The sequence below is a fragment of the Babylonia areolata genome, chromosome 13 (assembly GCF_041734735.1).
Source record: "Babylonia areolata isolate BAREFJ2019XMU chromosome 13, ASM4173473v1, whole genome shotgun sequence".
NCBI lineage: Eukaryota > Metazoa > Mollusca > Gastropoda > Neogastropoda > Buccinidae > Babylonia > Babylonia areolata.
The window spans coordinates 11,286,932-11,302,260 of record NC_134888.1 but is presented as its reverse complement, the minus strand read 5'-3'; the positions used below and the strand labels follow the sequence as shown (position 1 = coordinate 11,302,260).

General features: G+C 39.9%; 1 protein-coding gene across 1 annotated transcript in view; it reads right to left on the bottom strand.

Annotated features, from left to right (window-relative positions):
- Positions 1–1,709: 1,709 nt before the first annotated feature.
- Positions 1,710–15,329, bottom strand: part of LOC143289337 (acyl-coenzyme A thioesterase 9, mitochondrial-like) — a 61,850-nt gene continuing 48,230 nt past the window's right edge. The window contains exons 7-9 of the mRNA XM_076598338.1: positions 5,840–5,913; positions 2,077–2,148; positions 1,710–1,890 (exon numbers count right to left, since the gene is read on the bottom strand). Coding sequence (XP_076454453.1) covers positions 1,710–1,890; positions 2,077–2,148; positions 5,840–5,913 — 327 coding nt within the window. The remainder of the gene's footprint in view (positions 1,891–2,076; positions 2,149–5,839; positions 5,914–15,329) is intronic.

Here is a 15,329-nt window from a genome sequence, read left to right as displayed (position 1 = left end):
CCATATGGGATCACTGTGCATGATCATGAACATCTGCCGGCAGGACAAAGTCACAAAACAAGAAGTACTGGACAAAGCTCGCTCAACAAGCATTGAGTCAATGTTGCTAAAGTCTCAGCTTCACTGGGTTGACCATGTGATCAGAATAGATGACAATCGCATTCCCAGACATCTGATGTATGGTCAAGCTCAAAGAAGGATCACGCAGACAGGGATGGCTCAAATTAAGGTTTAAGGACACATTGAAGAGCTACCTCAAGTGGAGCGGCATACAGCCTCGTGATCTTGAAGCCTCCAAAGCAAACAGACCAGCATGGATGTCTCTCATTTCCGGAATGACAGCTGACTTTGAAGAGGACCGGCGACAATGTCTTGCTGTGCCTCCTATCTTGGACTATGGAGCTACTTGCACTCTCATCGCTGAGAACACAAACTGTGTCATTTTTGGACTATGATGGATGACCAAGGCATGCAGTTGGTGAACCCTCATAGACTTTCAGCACTTCCAACAGTGTGTAACAAGGCTGTATACTTGCTCCTGTGCTGTTTAACCTGTTATGTAGGTGCTGCTTCAAGCTGTTAGAGGCCTTGATATGGGTACCTACATCATATACCACCTGAATGGCTCATTGTTCAACTCAAGGTGCCTTGCTGCTAAGACAAAGACACTGGAAAGGCTCATAACAGACTCTCTGTTTGTCGATGATCGTGCCTTGATAGTTCACAAGGATAACCACCTTCAGGCAATTGTCGACAAGTCTTCTGATGCATCCAACATATTTGGCCTGGCAATCAGCCTTGGAAAGACGGAAGTCCTTTTCTAGTCTGCACCAAACAGTGCCCCCCAGCAGCCAGACATTATCACCAATGGCACACAGCTGAAGAATGTTGATGCCTTTATGTACTTAGGAGTACCAACTCAAATAATGGTTCCCTGGATAGAGAAAATACAGCCATGATACAAAAACTTCCTTGGCACTTGGCAGACTCTGCACTAACACGTATTGTATTGTTGTATTGTACTGCATTACTCTTTTAATCACAATAGATTTATCTGTGCGAAATTCAGGCTGCTCTCCACAGGGAGAGGGCAATGGTACAGTGAGATGGCCACCCCTTTTTTAAAAATATTTCATTTCTGCAAGTGCATTTGTTTTCTTATCGAAGTGGATTTTTCTACAGAATTTTGCCAGGGACAACCCTTTTATACTGCACACTGGACCTCATCCAAATGTCAAGCATCCAGACCACCACTAAAGGTCTAGAGGAGGGGGAGAAAATACTGGCGATTCGAACCAGTATGCTCAGATTTTCTTGCTTCCTAGGCAGAAGTGTTACCTCTAAGCCAGCATTCCACACAAGGACATTAGCCTTTCTACCAAACTCAAGATGTACAATGTGATGGTCCTCACATCACTTCTCTGTGAACTTTGTACTGCATCAACATCAATCACCTGGCACAATACCCCACACATTTCCAGCAGTTAGTCATGCGGATATGCTGGAGACTCCACTACAAACCAAGAAGTCCTGGACAGAGCCAGCACAACAAGCACTGAAGCCAAGATCCTCTAGGCCCAGCTTCTGTGGTCTGGCCATGTTATCTGCATGGAAGGGTCAAGAGTTTCCTGACAGCTCATCTATGGGGAGCTGGCGCATGGCAGTTGCAATCAGGGATGCCCAGAGAAGAGATAACCTCAAAGCCAACCTCAAGTGGGCAAACCTCCAGCCTTGGCAGTTTGAGACTGCTGTCGCTGATAGAAGTAGCTGGTGTGCCCCAACAAACAATGCAGTGAAGACAGTAGAGGGTGCCAGCACCTTGCAGATGCTTGTGACTGGTGAGACAACTGTTTCAGCCCCTGCCCTTCCTGCTGAAGTTCCATGCCCCACCTGCAACAGCATGTGTTTTTCAGACATTGGGCTCTGGAGCCACATGCATGTCCACAGATCATGGCACCACCCATCATTTTCCTTGGTTCCTGAGAAACAACCATGAACATAGTCTTTGTAAATGTCAATGTCAATCTTTGTGAATGTCCATACATAAAACCAGCACCAACTTTGAATAATCAATACATACGCTCTCCAAGATAAAACATGGCCCACTCCTGTTCCCCATCTGGCAGTAAAGGGTTCACCACAGCTGCTCTGAAATAAATGTTGAAATATCATATTAGAATGCATGGCATGTACAACTCCCACTCTACATCACAGCAGAGAGAGGAAAGACAAGTGCACACATCAAACATTCATTTTTCTTTATCTCACACACATGCACGCACACACACACGCACACACACACATACACACAAAGAGCAATGGTTCTCCCTGTTCTAGGAGAATTAGGACGATTCCCTATTAGCCTAAAAATAATATGTCAAGTTATTGGCTATTGGATACAGATATTAGAGCTTCCTCAAAATTCACTTGTATACACAACATATAAATGCATGTATCGTCAAACAAATGAAAATGTTCAGTGGCTATTTTTCATAAGAAATGTATTAACTAGCACTGGATTAGATCATGTTTGGAAAAATCAGTTAAATTTTAGTATGCTATATCCAAGAAGCTTGAAAATGAATATGTAAAATTTTGGAAACAGAAACATGACAGTTCATCTAAATTAGAATTTTACAAGAACACTGTGACAAATTATAAAATTGAACCGTATTTAAAGAATACAGCAAATACACAACACAGGAAAACACTGACCATGTTTCGTATCAGCGCCCATGACTTACAAATCGAACTGGGAAGATATAAAAATACACCGAAAGAACAAAGACTGTGTGATACTTGTAACAGTTTAGAAGATGAGATTCACCTTTTAGACAATTGTGTAAAGTACAATACTTACAGACACAGATTCCTAATCAATATGTCGTCCAAATGCAAAGCCTAGTGAATTGATCCTTCTAACAGAAATACAACCAAGGCTGGCGAAATTTGTTCATGAATGTTTCTCTTCTTAATATGCTCATGTTTATGTTTCAATGTGTCTTATAAACTTAAAGGTTTTATGACAATAAAAAGTATTTTTAAAAAAAGGTATTCTGTTCACACACACACACACACACATATATATATGTGTGTGTGTGTGTTGTGCTCTACTGCATTTGCAGAATTTTTTAACTCACGCATTAGGCAATGTTTTTGCTAATTTCATGTTGCTGTCAAATATCCGCCTATTCCACATAATAGGCAACGACTTGCCAAAAGTCTACAGGAGCTGATTAAATGCAATCTGCAATTTTGATCACAATGCGGAATCAGCAACAATGATCATTTATGCCAACGCACATGATTTGTATTTGCTTGATTTGGTATGTGCTGTGTGAGTGATATTTAGAAAGAATGTTCAGCCAAGGAATGTTATCTATGTAATTTCCTTAAAGTACACATATTTCACTAACCCTATCAAGTTGACAGAGGCCAACAAATGATGCTGTTGCCTTTTCTCTTTCTAGCTAACTCAGAACTGATGAAATTACAACTACTGGTTCTTCAAGGAAAGGTAGAGAACTCACTTTGTAAAAAGATATCAAGATGCAGCACATCCATCCTACATGAATAATAATGCACGTGAAGCATGAATTATTCTAACTGCTCACAGGAACATGAACACACACACACACACACACACACACACACACAAACAAACACACACTCTCTCTCAGCGAGCAAAGATTACAATTTCATCCTGTTACATCCTCCCCTGCCAATAAAATGATATATTTGACCAATAATTATTTGATTTGAAGATATGAATTAAAACTTGCTATTGTTTCAAAGTTATTTTTTCACATAGTTTTTAAATGAATCACAGTTAGAAACTTTTTTTCCAATCAATGCAAACAAAAGTGTATAGCCCAAACAAAAATTGTACAGCGTAGACAAGCCTAGTACTGCCTTAGCTGTCTCTGTGTCAACTTTAAATTAGTTCCACTTTCCCTCTGGTTTACCAGTTACAGGTCCTAATGCTTCAAACTTGTCATCAAGGCTGGACTGAAATTCCTGCAGATATTTTCTTGAGAGGAGTCTTGCTGTGTTGAAGGCCAGCCTGGTAAGCTGGGGTGCTTATGGTGTGGAGGGACAACATGGGTGTTACACTTGGCTCTATTCCCCTTCAGTGCCAGGGGGAAAACAGCAGAAAGTGGTGTTTCAGGTCATAAAACATTATCCAAATAATAAGCCTAAAACTGAGAAAATGGTCTGGAGATATACCACTCTAGACAAACTGTGTGAATTTTCAGCCTTCCAGAGATATTTCTCTTTTTCTGATGACATCATCAGTGACGTCACTATGCACGTACATAATGGGTTTATGGCAGTCAGGGGGTTTAAGTCTGTGGTCCGTCCAGCAATCTTCATCATGCACTGCCTTGCTGATAAAGACATCCCTACTGTCAAGTTTTCAGATGATATGTAATCAGTGAGATGCTACTGTTTAGATCGTGGGTGCATACATGTTGTCTGGCTGATAAGCCTGCCTGAACACGGTGTTGGTTATCAACAGGTTATGTTCAACATAATTTGCTCAGCAGTTGGAGGCAGTTGCTATTTATATTCCCAACTGCGTACTTTTCAATCACTCCTCTCCAATGATCATGGTCTCTGCTAACTCTGGCATTGAAATCGCCTAGCACTATAAGCTTGTCAGAGGCAGGTGTAGCATGTAGCAGTGTGTCCAAGTTTGTGTAAAACTGCTCTCTGATCTCCTCTGTATTCGTCAAGGTGGAGGCATAGGCACTTATGATCGTGATAAATCACTCATTGCTGACATGGAGGCAGAGCTTCAAAAGCCTTTCATTGATGCCAGAGGGGAGGTCAGCAGGATTTAAACAAACTCCAAGCATGGACAGAGAAATGGAATTTGTATCTTAATGTTGATAAATGTATACTGAGGTGCATGCTGGAAAAAAAAATATATCTAAGCAAATAAAGCCACAAGCACACTAAGAACAAGACCTAAGAAAAAGATCTCAGTCACTATTAAAAGAAGCTTTTCATTTGACCTGCACATTCGAAACTGCATAAATAAAGTAAACCAAATGATTGAAAGAATAAAAAGTACATTTAAAAATGTGACTAAAAGAATAAAAAGTACATTTACATATCCTGACTGAGATACTTTTGTTAAATCATGCAAAGCTCTGGTGTGAACTCACTTGGAGTATGGAAACACCGTGTGGTGCCACATCTCAAATGCCGATCTGTTGCAGTCAAGAAGATGAGAGAAGAACTAAAGTTTGTGCAAGAATGTAGTTACATGACCTATAATGATTGATTAACATGTTTCCCTCAAGGGTAGAAGAGTATGCGTTGAGAGTAAAGGAGTATGTGTTGATTTCATTGAGACATATGTTTTAAAGGTTCATGTTGATGTTAGTGCAATCTATTCTTTTCTTCACTTCAGTACAGTTCCACAAGAAAGGCTGATAGAAAAATGTTTGTACAATGTTCAAACTCTATCACATTATAATATTGTTTCAGTAACAGTCACAAACATATGGAATGAAGTGTCACCTCAACTTTAAACAAGCACCAATAACTTACACATTCAAGAGGCAACTAGATGATTCCTAAAAATAGTTAACTATTTTTTTTAAGTTTTGATGAGTAAAAACTTTGGCTTTAGTGATTTTGGAGAGTGTAAGTTTTAATTGAGCTAAAATTTTACTCTAATTAACCATGCTGTCATTGTTTATTTTCATCTGTCCACATGTTCTTACACATTATTTTGACCCTTGACTGTATGGAACTGAGGTAAAATGGAATAACAGCCTGGGGAAAGGGTGATTAACTTACAAGAAAAACTTGTATTACTACTACTTACTCTCCAGTTTCTGGATTGCGTGCCACCATAACAAAACGTGCAGTCAACATTTGCTGCATATCACCATCTGCTTCCTGCCATATGACACAAAGCACATGAATCTTCAGTACATAGGCAGAAAGGGTAAGGACTATGTATCTAATTGTTTTCTTGTATACAATAGTTCTGAAAGCAGACAGGGAACACATTTAAATTTTATGCCATCTTGTTTTTGTTTAACTGTTTTGCAGTCTGGTAGAAGTAAAGCCTATGCTTGTGTAAAAAGGGGAGAAATAAGTGGTTCTCAGGTAAGAGAAAACAGAGAGGGGATGATGGATCAATTGATGTTGCATGCACTTGCACTCACTCACACTCTCTTCTCATACCAGTAGCAGGGCCACATGGAGTAACTACCCTTATGACAAGCAGGACTGAACAGCACACAACAGTACTGACCCAAACAGATTTAAACAACACGCATTTCCAAATAAACCATAAACAGCATCTTCAAGCATGGGTAAACAGTACACAGTGCTAAAGCACTTCACCTTACACTTAAGCGGCACCTACATAAAGCACATCCTACATAAAGCAGCACCTATAAGCAGCACACCTGAAACAAACACAAAACCAAAACCCAGGTCAGATACACTCTCAAAATATACTGGATATCACTGGCATGAAAGGCCTATAAACTCCTATAAAGCGCCTTTCATCATATGCCCAACAGTATGCAGTCTTCTCACACATAAATCTGTTAGGTAAACAAGCTTCATTAAGCTTACCTGCCACCAACAGTGACATAAAAACTGTGCACTGCACATATGACTGACCAATACAACCCTCCACTTTGTCACCACAAAGTGCTCCACTGACACAAGTACATGTATGGAAATCATAACTACCATCATGTCTCTGGTAAATAATAATAATAATACACAGTTTTTCTATGGCGCGATATCCAGCACCAATGCTGCTCAAAGTGCCTTACATCATCCAGTAGACTATAAACATGCCTTATAGAACACATCAACTGCTATCTGACAATGGAAAACATCCAGTGTGTTCATATGAATGAAAAAGCACACTTAAGAGATGAATCAGATTATAAAAGCTATGAAGTAAATAAGGCTTAGATTAAAACAAAATGCATTTCATAGAACACACACACACACACACACACACACACATATATAGATGTCCCTCCCTTACACACACACACACACACACTGACACACACACACGCTGACATTAAATATCAACTGCACTAAAAACAAAATTGCATAAGCATTAAGATATTTCTTATTTTCTAACATAGAATTCTGTTCAGACATACTAACATGCCTACACACTTACACACGCATACCAGAGCACTGTACCCTCACAAACACATGCACGCACACACACACGCACACACACACTCACACACACCCATTAAAAAACAACCAGATAGAAAAAGTGCCATCATATCTAAGACCAAAACTACATAAAATACACAATGCATTAAAACAGGACTACAAAAACACTAGTACAAAGATACTTGCTAAAAGGCATACCTTGGTTTAACCGTTTTGCCCAGAACAAAAATGCTTACAGAAAAAGGTAAGTTTTCAGATCTGACTTAAAGGAATGTAGATCAGAGGCATTCCTAAGAGATGAAGGTAGAGAGTTCCACACTTGGGGAACCTGAGCTCTGAAAGACCTATTTCCAGTGCATTTCAGATTAGTCCTTGGAACTTTAAGCAGCTTTTCAGAACTGGATCTTAATGTTCTGTGCGGTTCATATGTTTCCAATACAGAGGAGAGATACAATGGAAGAGACTTGTCAAAATGTTTGAAGGTGAGTGTTGCTAACTTATAGTGAATGCTGGACTCAATTGGAAGCCAGTGCAACTGATTCAGCAGAGGTGTAACATGATCAGATTTCTTTTTGGCAAGAACCAGTCGTGCAGCACTGTTCTGAATTTTCTGTAATCTGTTGATGGAGGAAGATGGTAAACCTGCGAGAGTGGAATTGCAGTAATCCAGTCTGGACAGGACAAAAGAAGAAACCAACTGAGCCATATTTTTCTGTTATGTAGGGTTTTGACTGAGGCTAGCCTTCGGAGATCAAAATTACATGAGCGACACAAGAATGAAATTTAGTCGTTCATAGTAAAGATTTGATCGATATATACACCTAGGTATTTGGCTGATGTTTGAAATGCTACTGAAGCAGGGCCAAGCGTAACTGGGCCCTTTTCTGCTGCCTTAAGACGAGTTAGGTCTCCAACGGCTAAGGGTTCAGTTTTGTCTTCATTGAGCTTTAGTAATGACTGTTTTAAAATCAGATGGTGGAGCGGCTTTTTGTAAATCTGTCATCTGCGTATTTATGGTAACCAAATGAGTGCCTTTTGAAGATGTCAGACAAAGGCTGAGTGTACAAAGTGAACAAGATAGACCCTAAGACTGATCCCTGAGGGACACCAAACACAAAAGGAATGACTTTAGAGGTGCTATGTTTTACTTTAACCTTGAGTTCACGATTTGAAAGATATGAAGAAAACCATTTAAAGCAGTAGATTTAATGCCAAAGGTAGTGCTAAGATGACTGATAAGAATTTGGTGGTCAATTGTATCAGATGCCACTGACAGATCTAAAAACGCCACTACAGATTAAGTCTTTTGTCTGTGTTTGAGAAGAGGCTATCTGTGACCGAAAGAAGGGCTGTTTCTGTTCTTTATCTCATTTGTGTCCAAATTGTGCTTTTTCAAAAGATGGGTGACAATGGCCAATTTAAGACAATCATCAACAATACCTGACTCTAGAGAATAATTAATAATTCTGGTCATCAAGACATAATTTCAAAATGTTAGTGGACAATGGATCAAGGTCACAGTTCTTACTTGGAGATTTAAGAATAAAATCTCTTACAGCTTTTTCAGAGACAGGTCTTAAACATGTCATTAAATTTCCTTTAAAAATCATTAAATCGGTCCTCTGGTGAGTTAGCATCCAGTTCTTGTCGGAAGTTTACAATTTTGTCATTAAAATAATTACTAAAAGCATCAGGGAGATCCTGAGGAGGAATGTTTTTTGGCAGCAACAGTTCTCTACTTTTGCCAATGAGCTGGTTTGATACAGCATAGAGCTGTTTGGACGTGGAACACTGACTGATGGAGGCACTGAAATGTTGACGCTTTGCAGCTGTCTGCATGTTATTCAGTTTTTTTCACTCCTGGACATAAATCTGTCTGGAGACAGTCAGTTTGTTGGAGCGCCAGACGTGCTCGGCCTGTCGTTCTCAACGCTTGGCGGCCCCCAGTTCATCAGTCATCCAGGGAGCAGAGGGTCGGTCAGTAACAAGGCGAGTGGAGAGAGGGGCATGCTTGTCCAGTATCTGACGGAGACCAGTGTTGTATGTTGTCAGAGGAGATGGGCTTGAGTCAATTCCATCCATGAAGGATTTGATGTCAGCCTGGAATACCTCAAGGTTGATCATCTTTGTGTTCCGTGATGTAACAAAACGTTTTGGTCGCTTCAGTCTTTTAAAAGGGATGTCATAAAGCATTGCCATGTGGATTGGCATATATGTGGACACATACATATGTAATTGAGGAAAGAAGGGAATAACCCAAACAGACTATTGTGTCCATTCATAATGTGAACATAACACTCATTGACTGTTTGCTTTATGTGGTATGTAAATGCGTTTATTTAAATGACATCACTGCACACATTTACACAAATACACAAAGCCATTTAAAAACACTGACATACCATCACAAACGCTGAAGAATAAGTACGGCAAGAAAATGTCCATCTTATTGACGTCAGACAGATACTAAGAGGCCTTCGTCAATGTAATAGAATTAACGCTTCCAGAGTTGTTATTAAAAAAGAAAAAAGAATTGCCATGTGATCAGCAAGAGCCAAGTCCATGATCTTAAACTGTGGGGGGGTGAATGTTCTCTCGAACCACAAGCCAGTCGAGAGTGTGACCATGTTTATGGGTTGGTTCACATTTTAGCTGTTTTAACCCTTGGTTGTGAAGTAGAGTACGCAACCGTAGCATATCTGAACTGCTGGTCTGTTCATAATGAAGGTTAAAATCGCCAGTTAAAACTAAGTCTCCTGCTTCTAGGTTGTATTTATCCAGGAGATTAGAAAACTCAGTAATAAAAGTCTGGGTGTTACATTTATTGTGTTGTCTTGGTGGGGGTCTATAAACGCAAATAATATGGCACACTGAACTATTGCACTCAACCCTTAATGCTACACCCTCAAATGATGTATAATCGAGGAGTTTGAATGTACAGATATCCTGAATATGGCTTCTCATAATGGTTGCAATACTGCCTCCCTTCCTAACTTGTCTAGGGAATGATTTCAGTTTGTACCCTTGCAGCAGAAGCTGCGCTATATATGATTCGTCTCCCTGCTCATACAACCAGGTCTCAGTCAGTATGGCAATGTCAAAAGCATGGTCAACAATCACATCGTGAATAAAAGCGGCCTTCTGTCTGCATGACTGAACGTTCACACACATCAGTTTTAGATGTGACAGGTGAGAGGGTAAATCAGTTGACTGAAGATTCTTCACGGGGATTATATGAATAAGATTAAAAGAGTTTACTCTCACCTTATGAATCATGTGTGGTTCGGGATTTGAAATGGTGGTTCTACCTTGAACGACACATTATTTTCCTTTTCCGTACTTCCCCCCCATGATCGTTTTTTATGGGGGAGGTTGTAGCCAATGTTCAAGTCTTTAAGACGTCGTATCACATCCTTAGGTAAAAGAGTGCGCGTGCACTGTCCCAGTGTAAGCAAATGGTGCTGAGTGTACTTGCACAGCGAGGCGCGTGCAGTGTTGATGTTTTGCACTCAACACTGTGAGTGTTGGCCATACTCCAGCAATGGCGGACGACAATTGGAAACTGAAGCCCAAAGCAAAAATGTCAAAACGAACAGTTTAAAAGCACATGGAACAGGATAAAACCACCATGTTAAAGGGATGTCCATCACCAAGTAGTCTGACAGATAAAAACACAATTTAAAAGGCAGGGAATAAAACAATCACTAAAAACGTGAGAGAGCAAAAGAGCCTGCCTGTCAGGCGACTAGTCCGCACTCATAACAAACTATGTGCACAACATAGCACTGACTCTCAGTGCTCTCATTGTTTACTAACTCATTAACCACATTACGATGTTCTTTCCCACTTTGAAAAAATGGAGTTCAGAAAGATACTTAAGGCCAGATCCGTTGACTGCAGAAAAATTCAGAGAAGTTAGCTTATAGTCTATTTGATCAGAAATGGGCACCAGTGGAGAGACTGAAGGAGAGGAGAAACATGGTCAAATTTAGAAGCTCTGCAAATGAGTCTGGCAGCGTTATTCTGAATTTGTTGAAGTCTAACAGATATTTAGGAAGGCCAGCCAAAAGAGAATTGCAATAATCCAATCTTGAGAGAACCAAAGCACATACAACTGTTTTCGTTGCATCAGTTGAGAAATAGTCGCGGACAGATGGGTAACTTTACAGATATTCAAAATGTGCTGTTAGAAGGAAAGAGACTGGTCTAGGATTACACCAAGACTGTGAAAAGAAGGAGAAAGTGAAACAGGTGTGCTAGTGATCAGAACAGTCAGGAAAGGAAGGACGCTGGACTCTTTGGACAGGCTTTTTTTGGACAGGCTATTATAAATTTAGTCTTGTCATTTAGTTGCAGCTTATTGAGAGTCATCCAGTCCTTTGGGTCAAATGCACTCCCATCTTTGAGTCACCAGTGCATCAATTTCAGGTATGGAGGCTGACTGATGAAGTTGAGTGTCATCAGCAAAACTCCCATGCGACATCGCATGATGACTGATGACAATCAACACAGGAGCTGCATACAGCATGAAAAGAACGGGAGCTTGGACAGACCCCTGTGGGACATGATATCTCAAGGCAGATACACGAGAGTATCTACCATTTACACACACTTTCTGCATATGATCTGACAGGTAAGATGTGATCATGCTAGTGCAGTGTCACGAATACCAAAGGAAGTCAAAGAGGACAGAGTGGCTGATGGTGTCAAAGGGTGCTGACAAGTCTAAAACAATGACTATTCCAAGAATTTGCAGCTGTGACCATGTCCATAAGCTGACTGGTAAGAATTAAGTACACTATTTTGTTCCAGACCAGAACTGAGACATTATAATCTTTTCTAGCAATTTTGATAAAAATGAGATTTGAGACAGGTCGATAATTTTTCAAACAATTATGATCCAAAGATGGTTTCTTGATGAGTGGACGTACAATAATAATAATAATAATGGTATTTATATAGCGCTGAATCTTGTGCAGAGACAAACCAAAGCACTTTCGCACCAGTCATTCACACGCATGCATAACCCTAAAACTGTAGAAACTAAAGGCAGGAAGGGCAAGCAAGGGGGGCTATTTTGGGAAGAGGTGGGTTTTAAGGCCAGACTTGAAAGAGCTGAGAGTGGAGAAAGTTCATTCCAATCGCAAGGTCCAGAGACAGAGAAAGAACGGCGGCCAACAGTCAAGTGTTTGAATCTGGGTATGCGTAAACAGAGTGGATCCGAAGCCAATCATAGTAAGCGAGATGGAGTGTAGAGGTGAAGGCAGCCACAGAGATAGGAAGGGGCAGTTTTGTGAATACATTTATAACATAGAGTGCTGATCTTGTACTTTATTCGGTGTGAGACAGGGAGCCAGTGGAGATGTTGCAAAAGAGGAGTGATGTGCTCAGATCTTTTCTTTCTGAGGCCAAGTCGGGCAGCAGAGTTTTGTATGCGCTGAAGGGACTGAATGGATGAAGCAGGCAAACCAGACAATAGAGAGTTACAGGCGAGAGAGAATGAGAGAAACGACAAGTCTAGATGTTGCGTCAGTGGACAGATATTTCCGGACGGCACTGATGCGCCGCAGTTGACAGTAGCAGGACTGACATGTCTGATAAATTTTTGCATGGACAGTGTATTGTCAAGGACAACACCGAGGTTCCTGACTGACGTGGAAAGAGGGATGGATGTATTGCCAAGTTTGATTGTGTCAATTGTGATGGAAGACAGTTTTTGTTTAGTTCCTATGATCATTGCTTCAGTTTTGTCCGCGTTCAATTGTAACTTATTTCAAGTCATCCAGTTTTGAATGTCCAGGAAGCAGTTGGATGTTTCTTGCAAGGGCGACAATAATTTTTCAGGGGTATCACTCTTCTGGAGTTGAGTGTCATCAGCATAAGAATGATGACTGATATTATGGCGGCTGATAATTTCAGCGAGAGGAGCAGTGTACAGTGTGAAGAGCACGGGGCCTAAAACAGATCCCTGTGGGACTCCATGTTCGATTTTAACGGGTTCAGATTGGAAATGATCAACAATGACAGACTGGACTCAATCACTGAGATAAGATTTGAACCAGTTTAGAACAGTGCCGTTGATACCAAATGTAAAATGAAGACGGGAAAGAAGGATTGAATGGTCTATTGTGTCAAAGGCGGCTGACAAGTTGAGAAGAGTGAGAAGGGAAATTTTTCCTGAGTCGGACGCTATCGGACGTACAACAGCAGATTTGAAGCTTTCAGGAAAACAACCAGACAAAAAGGAAGAATTGATGACATGATTTATACACACACACATTACATACATATATACATACATACACGCATGAAAGCAAAGTGAAAGCTGTATGATCAATGGTTTCTCCATTACAGTGGGAAGTCATTTACAGCTAGTCTTTTCTGAAGGACTATGACTCTCAAACGAGGAGGCAAGATTGCACTGGCTCTTCATACTGCAGCCTTGGGGGCTTCTGGAAACCATCCCCAACGCTGACTGTCCTAAAACCCTCTGGACCGAGAGAGTGGGGATGTAACTTGGGCAAGACACTCTCCACTATAATCAAATTCTAGCCCAGAAAGCTGGGACACCAATTGCCTCCTCTGATGTCCTGATGGTCATAGACACAGCTGACTATCATACATATGTACATACATATACCCAGGCACACAATCAAAAGACAGGGTTATTACATAGACGCACTGTGTGTAGACACACACATCAGCCAGGAATAACTGATTTCAATCAATGTGTCCACATGCTCGATGAAAGTACTAAAGATTTGTGAAAAATAAATAAAAATGTAAAAGTAAAGTGACAGTTGAATTATTTTTTGCTTCAGAAATTCTGTGCCCTTTCCACAAATACACTATCATAATTGGGATGTGAGGAAAGCACTGATTTTTTTTAAAGTGATTCATCTTGATTAACCCTTTCGCTGCCAGGAAAATAAGATTTAAGTGAAATCTATTTGCCAGGGTTTTTTCACAAAAAGCGGGTATAAATTTTAAAAAAATTCTGTGCTCTTTGTTATTTGAGAAAGACCCATAAAAGTATATAGTTTCTTAAAAGTAAATGAATAAAGAATACAAAACACAGAATGTTTTCCCATTTTATATATTTTTAGTGACATGCTATTGTTTTCAAATCAGTGTTGTTGTTTTTTGTCACATTTTCAACTTGTTCATTGCAAACATTAGTCAGGTAATTTGCACTAAAATATATTTACTGGACAAATGGATATCTGCACACACAAAATCATACTAGAACAACCACAATAAAAAAAAAAATTTAATTAAAAAAGAGATAGGTGCATAATGCATTGTGACTTCTCCAAGTGATGATATGGATGTGAGGCCACGCACCCCCAGTCTCCACCCCCCTCCTCTTCACCCCTCTCACACGGTCACTTTATCCACTTCTCATCAGACTGCATTGGCTGAGTGCCAAGAAAATCGTTCACACTGTGTCCTGTTAAAAATTCGGTCACTTTCTGTCGACTGCTACACCTGTACAGTCGGCATTACTCACTGATAGTCGCATCTTGGCCACTCTCTTGATTGCTCCCTTTATTTTCTATCAAATCGTTCTATAAATGTTCACCACTGTCTTAAGATAAGATAAGATAATAAGATAAGAAAAGAATAACTTTATTATCTCCAACTGGAGAAATTTGGTCAGGTGCATTATCACAACATAGACAAGTAAACAACATGGGGACCATAACTGTAAAAGCCAACAACAGCCCCTACAAATATTACGAAGATACAAATGTAAAAAATATCACATACATCGTTTCATACATACATCCACACACTTCAGGTAATAACTAGTATTCTTAATGTAAAAACAGAAAGAATTAAGAAACATTATTTGAATATAATTATAAACATAGCCTACTATACTGCACATTGATTATAATAGGCAGATAAGATAAGAATAAAGATGAATTGCGGAAAACCACAACCAGATAATCAGCACACACTCGCACCGCACCTCCCCCCCCCCCACCCCACACACGCGGATAACTTGATTAAACAAGAGTAATAAACATATGTTCTGAAATAAAAGCATTTCACATATTCGCTTTTAAAAACATTGCAATTAATTATTACATCGTAATTATTAAACAGAAATATATTTAGAATATGGACATTAGCATTAGACATATTCA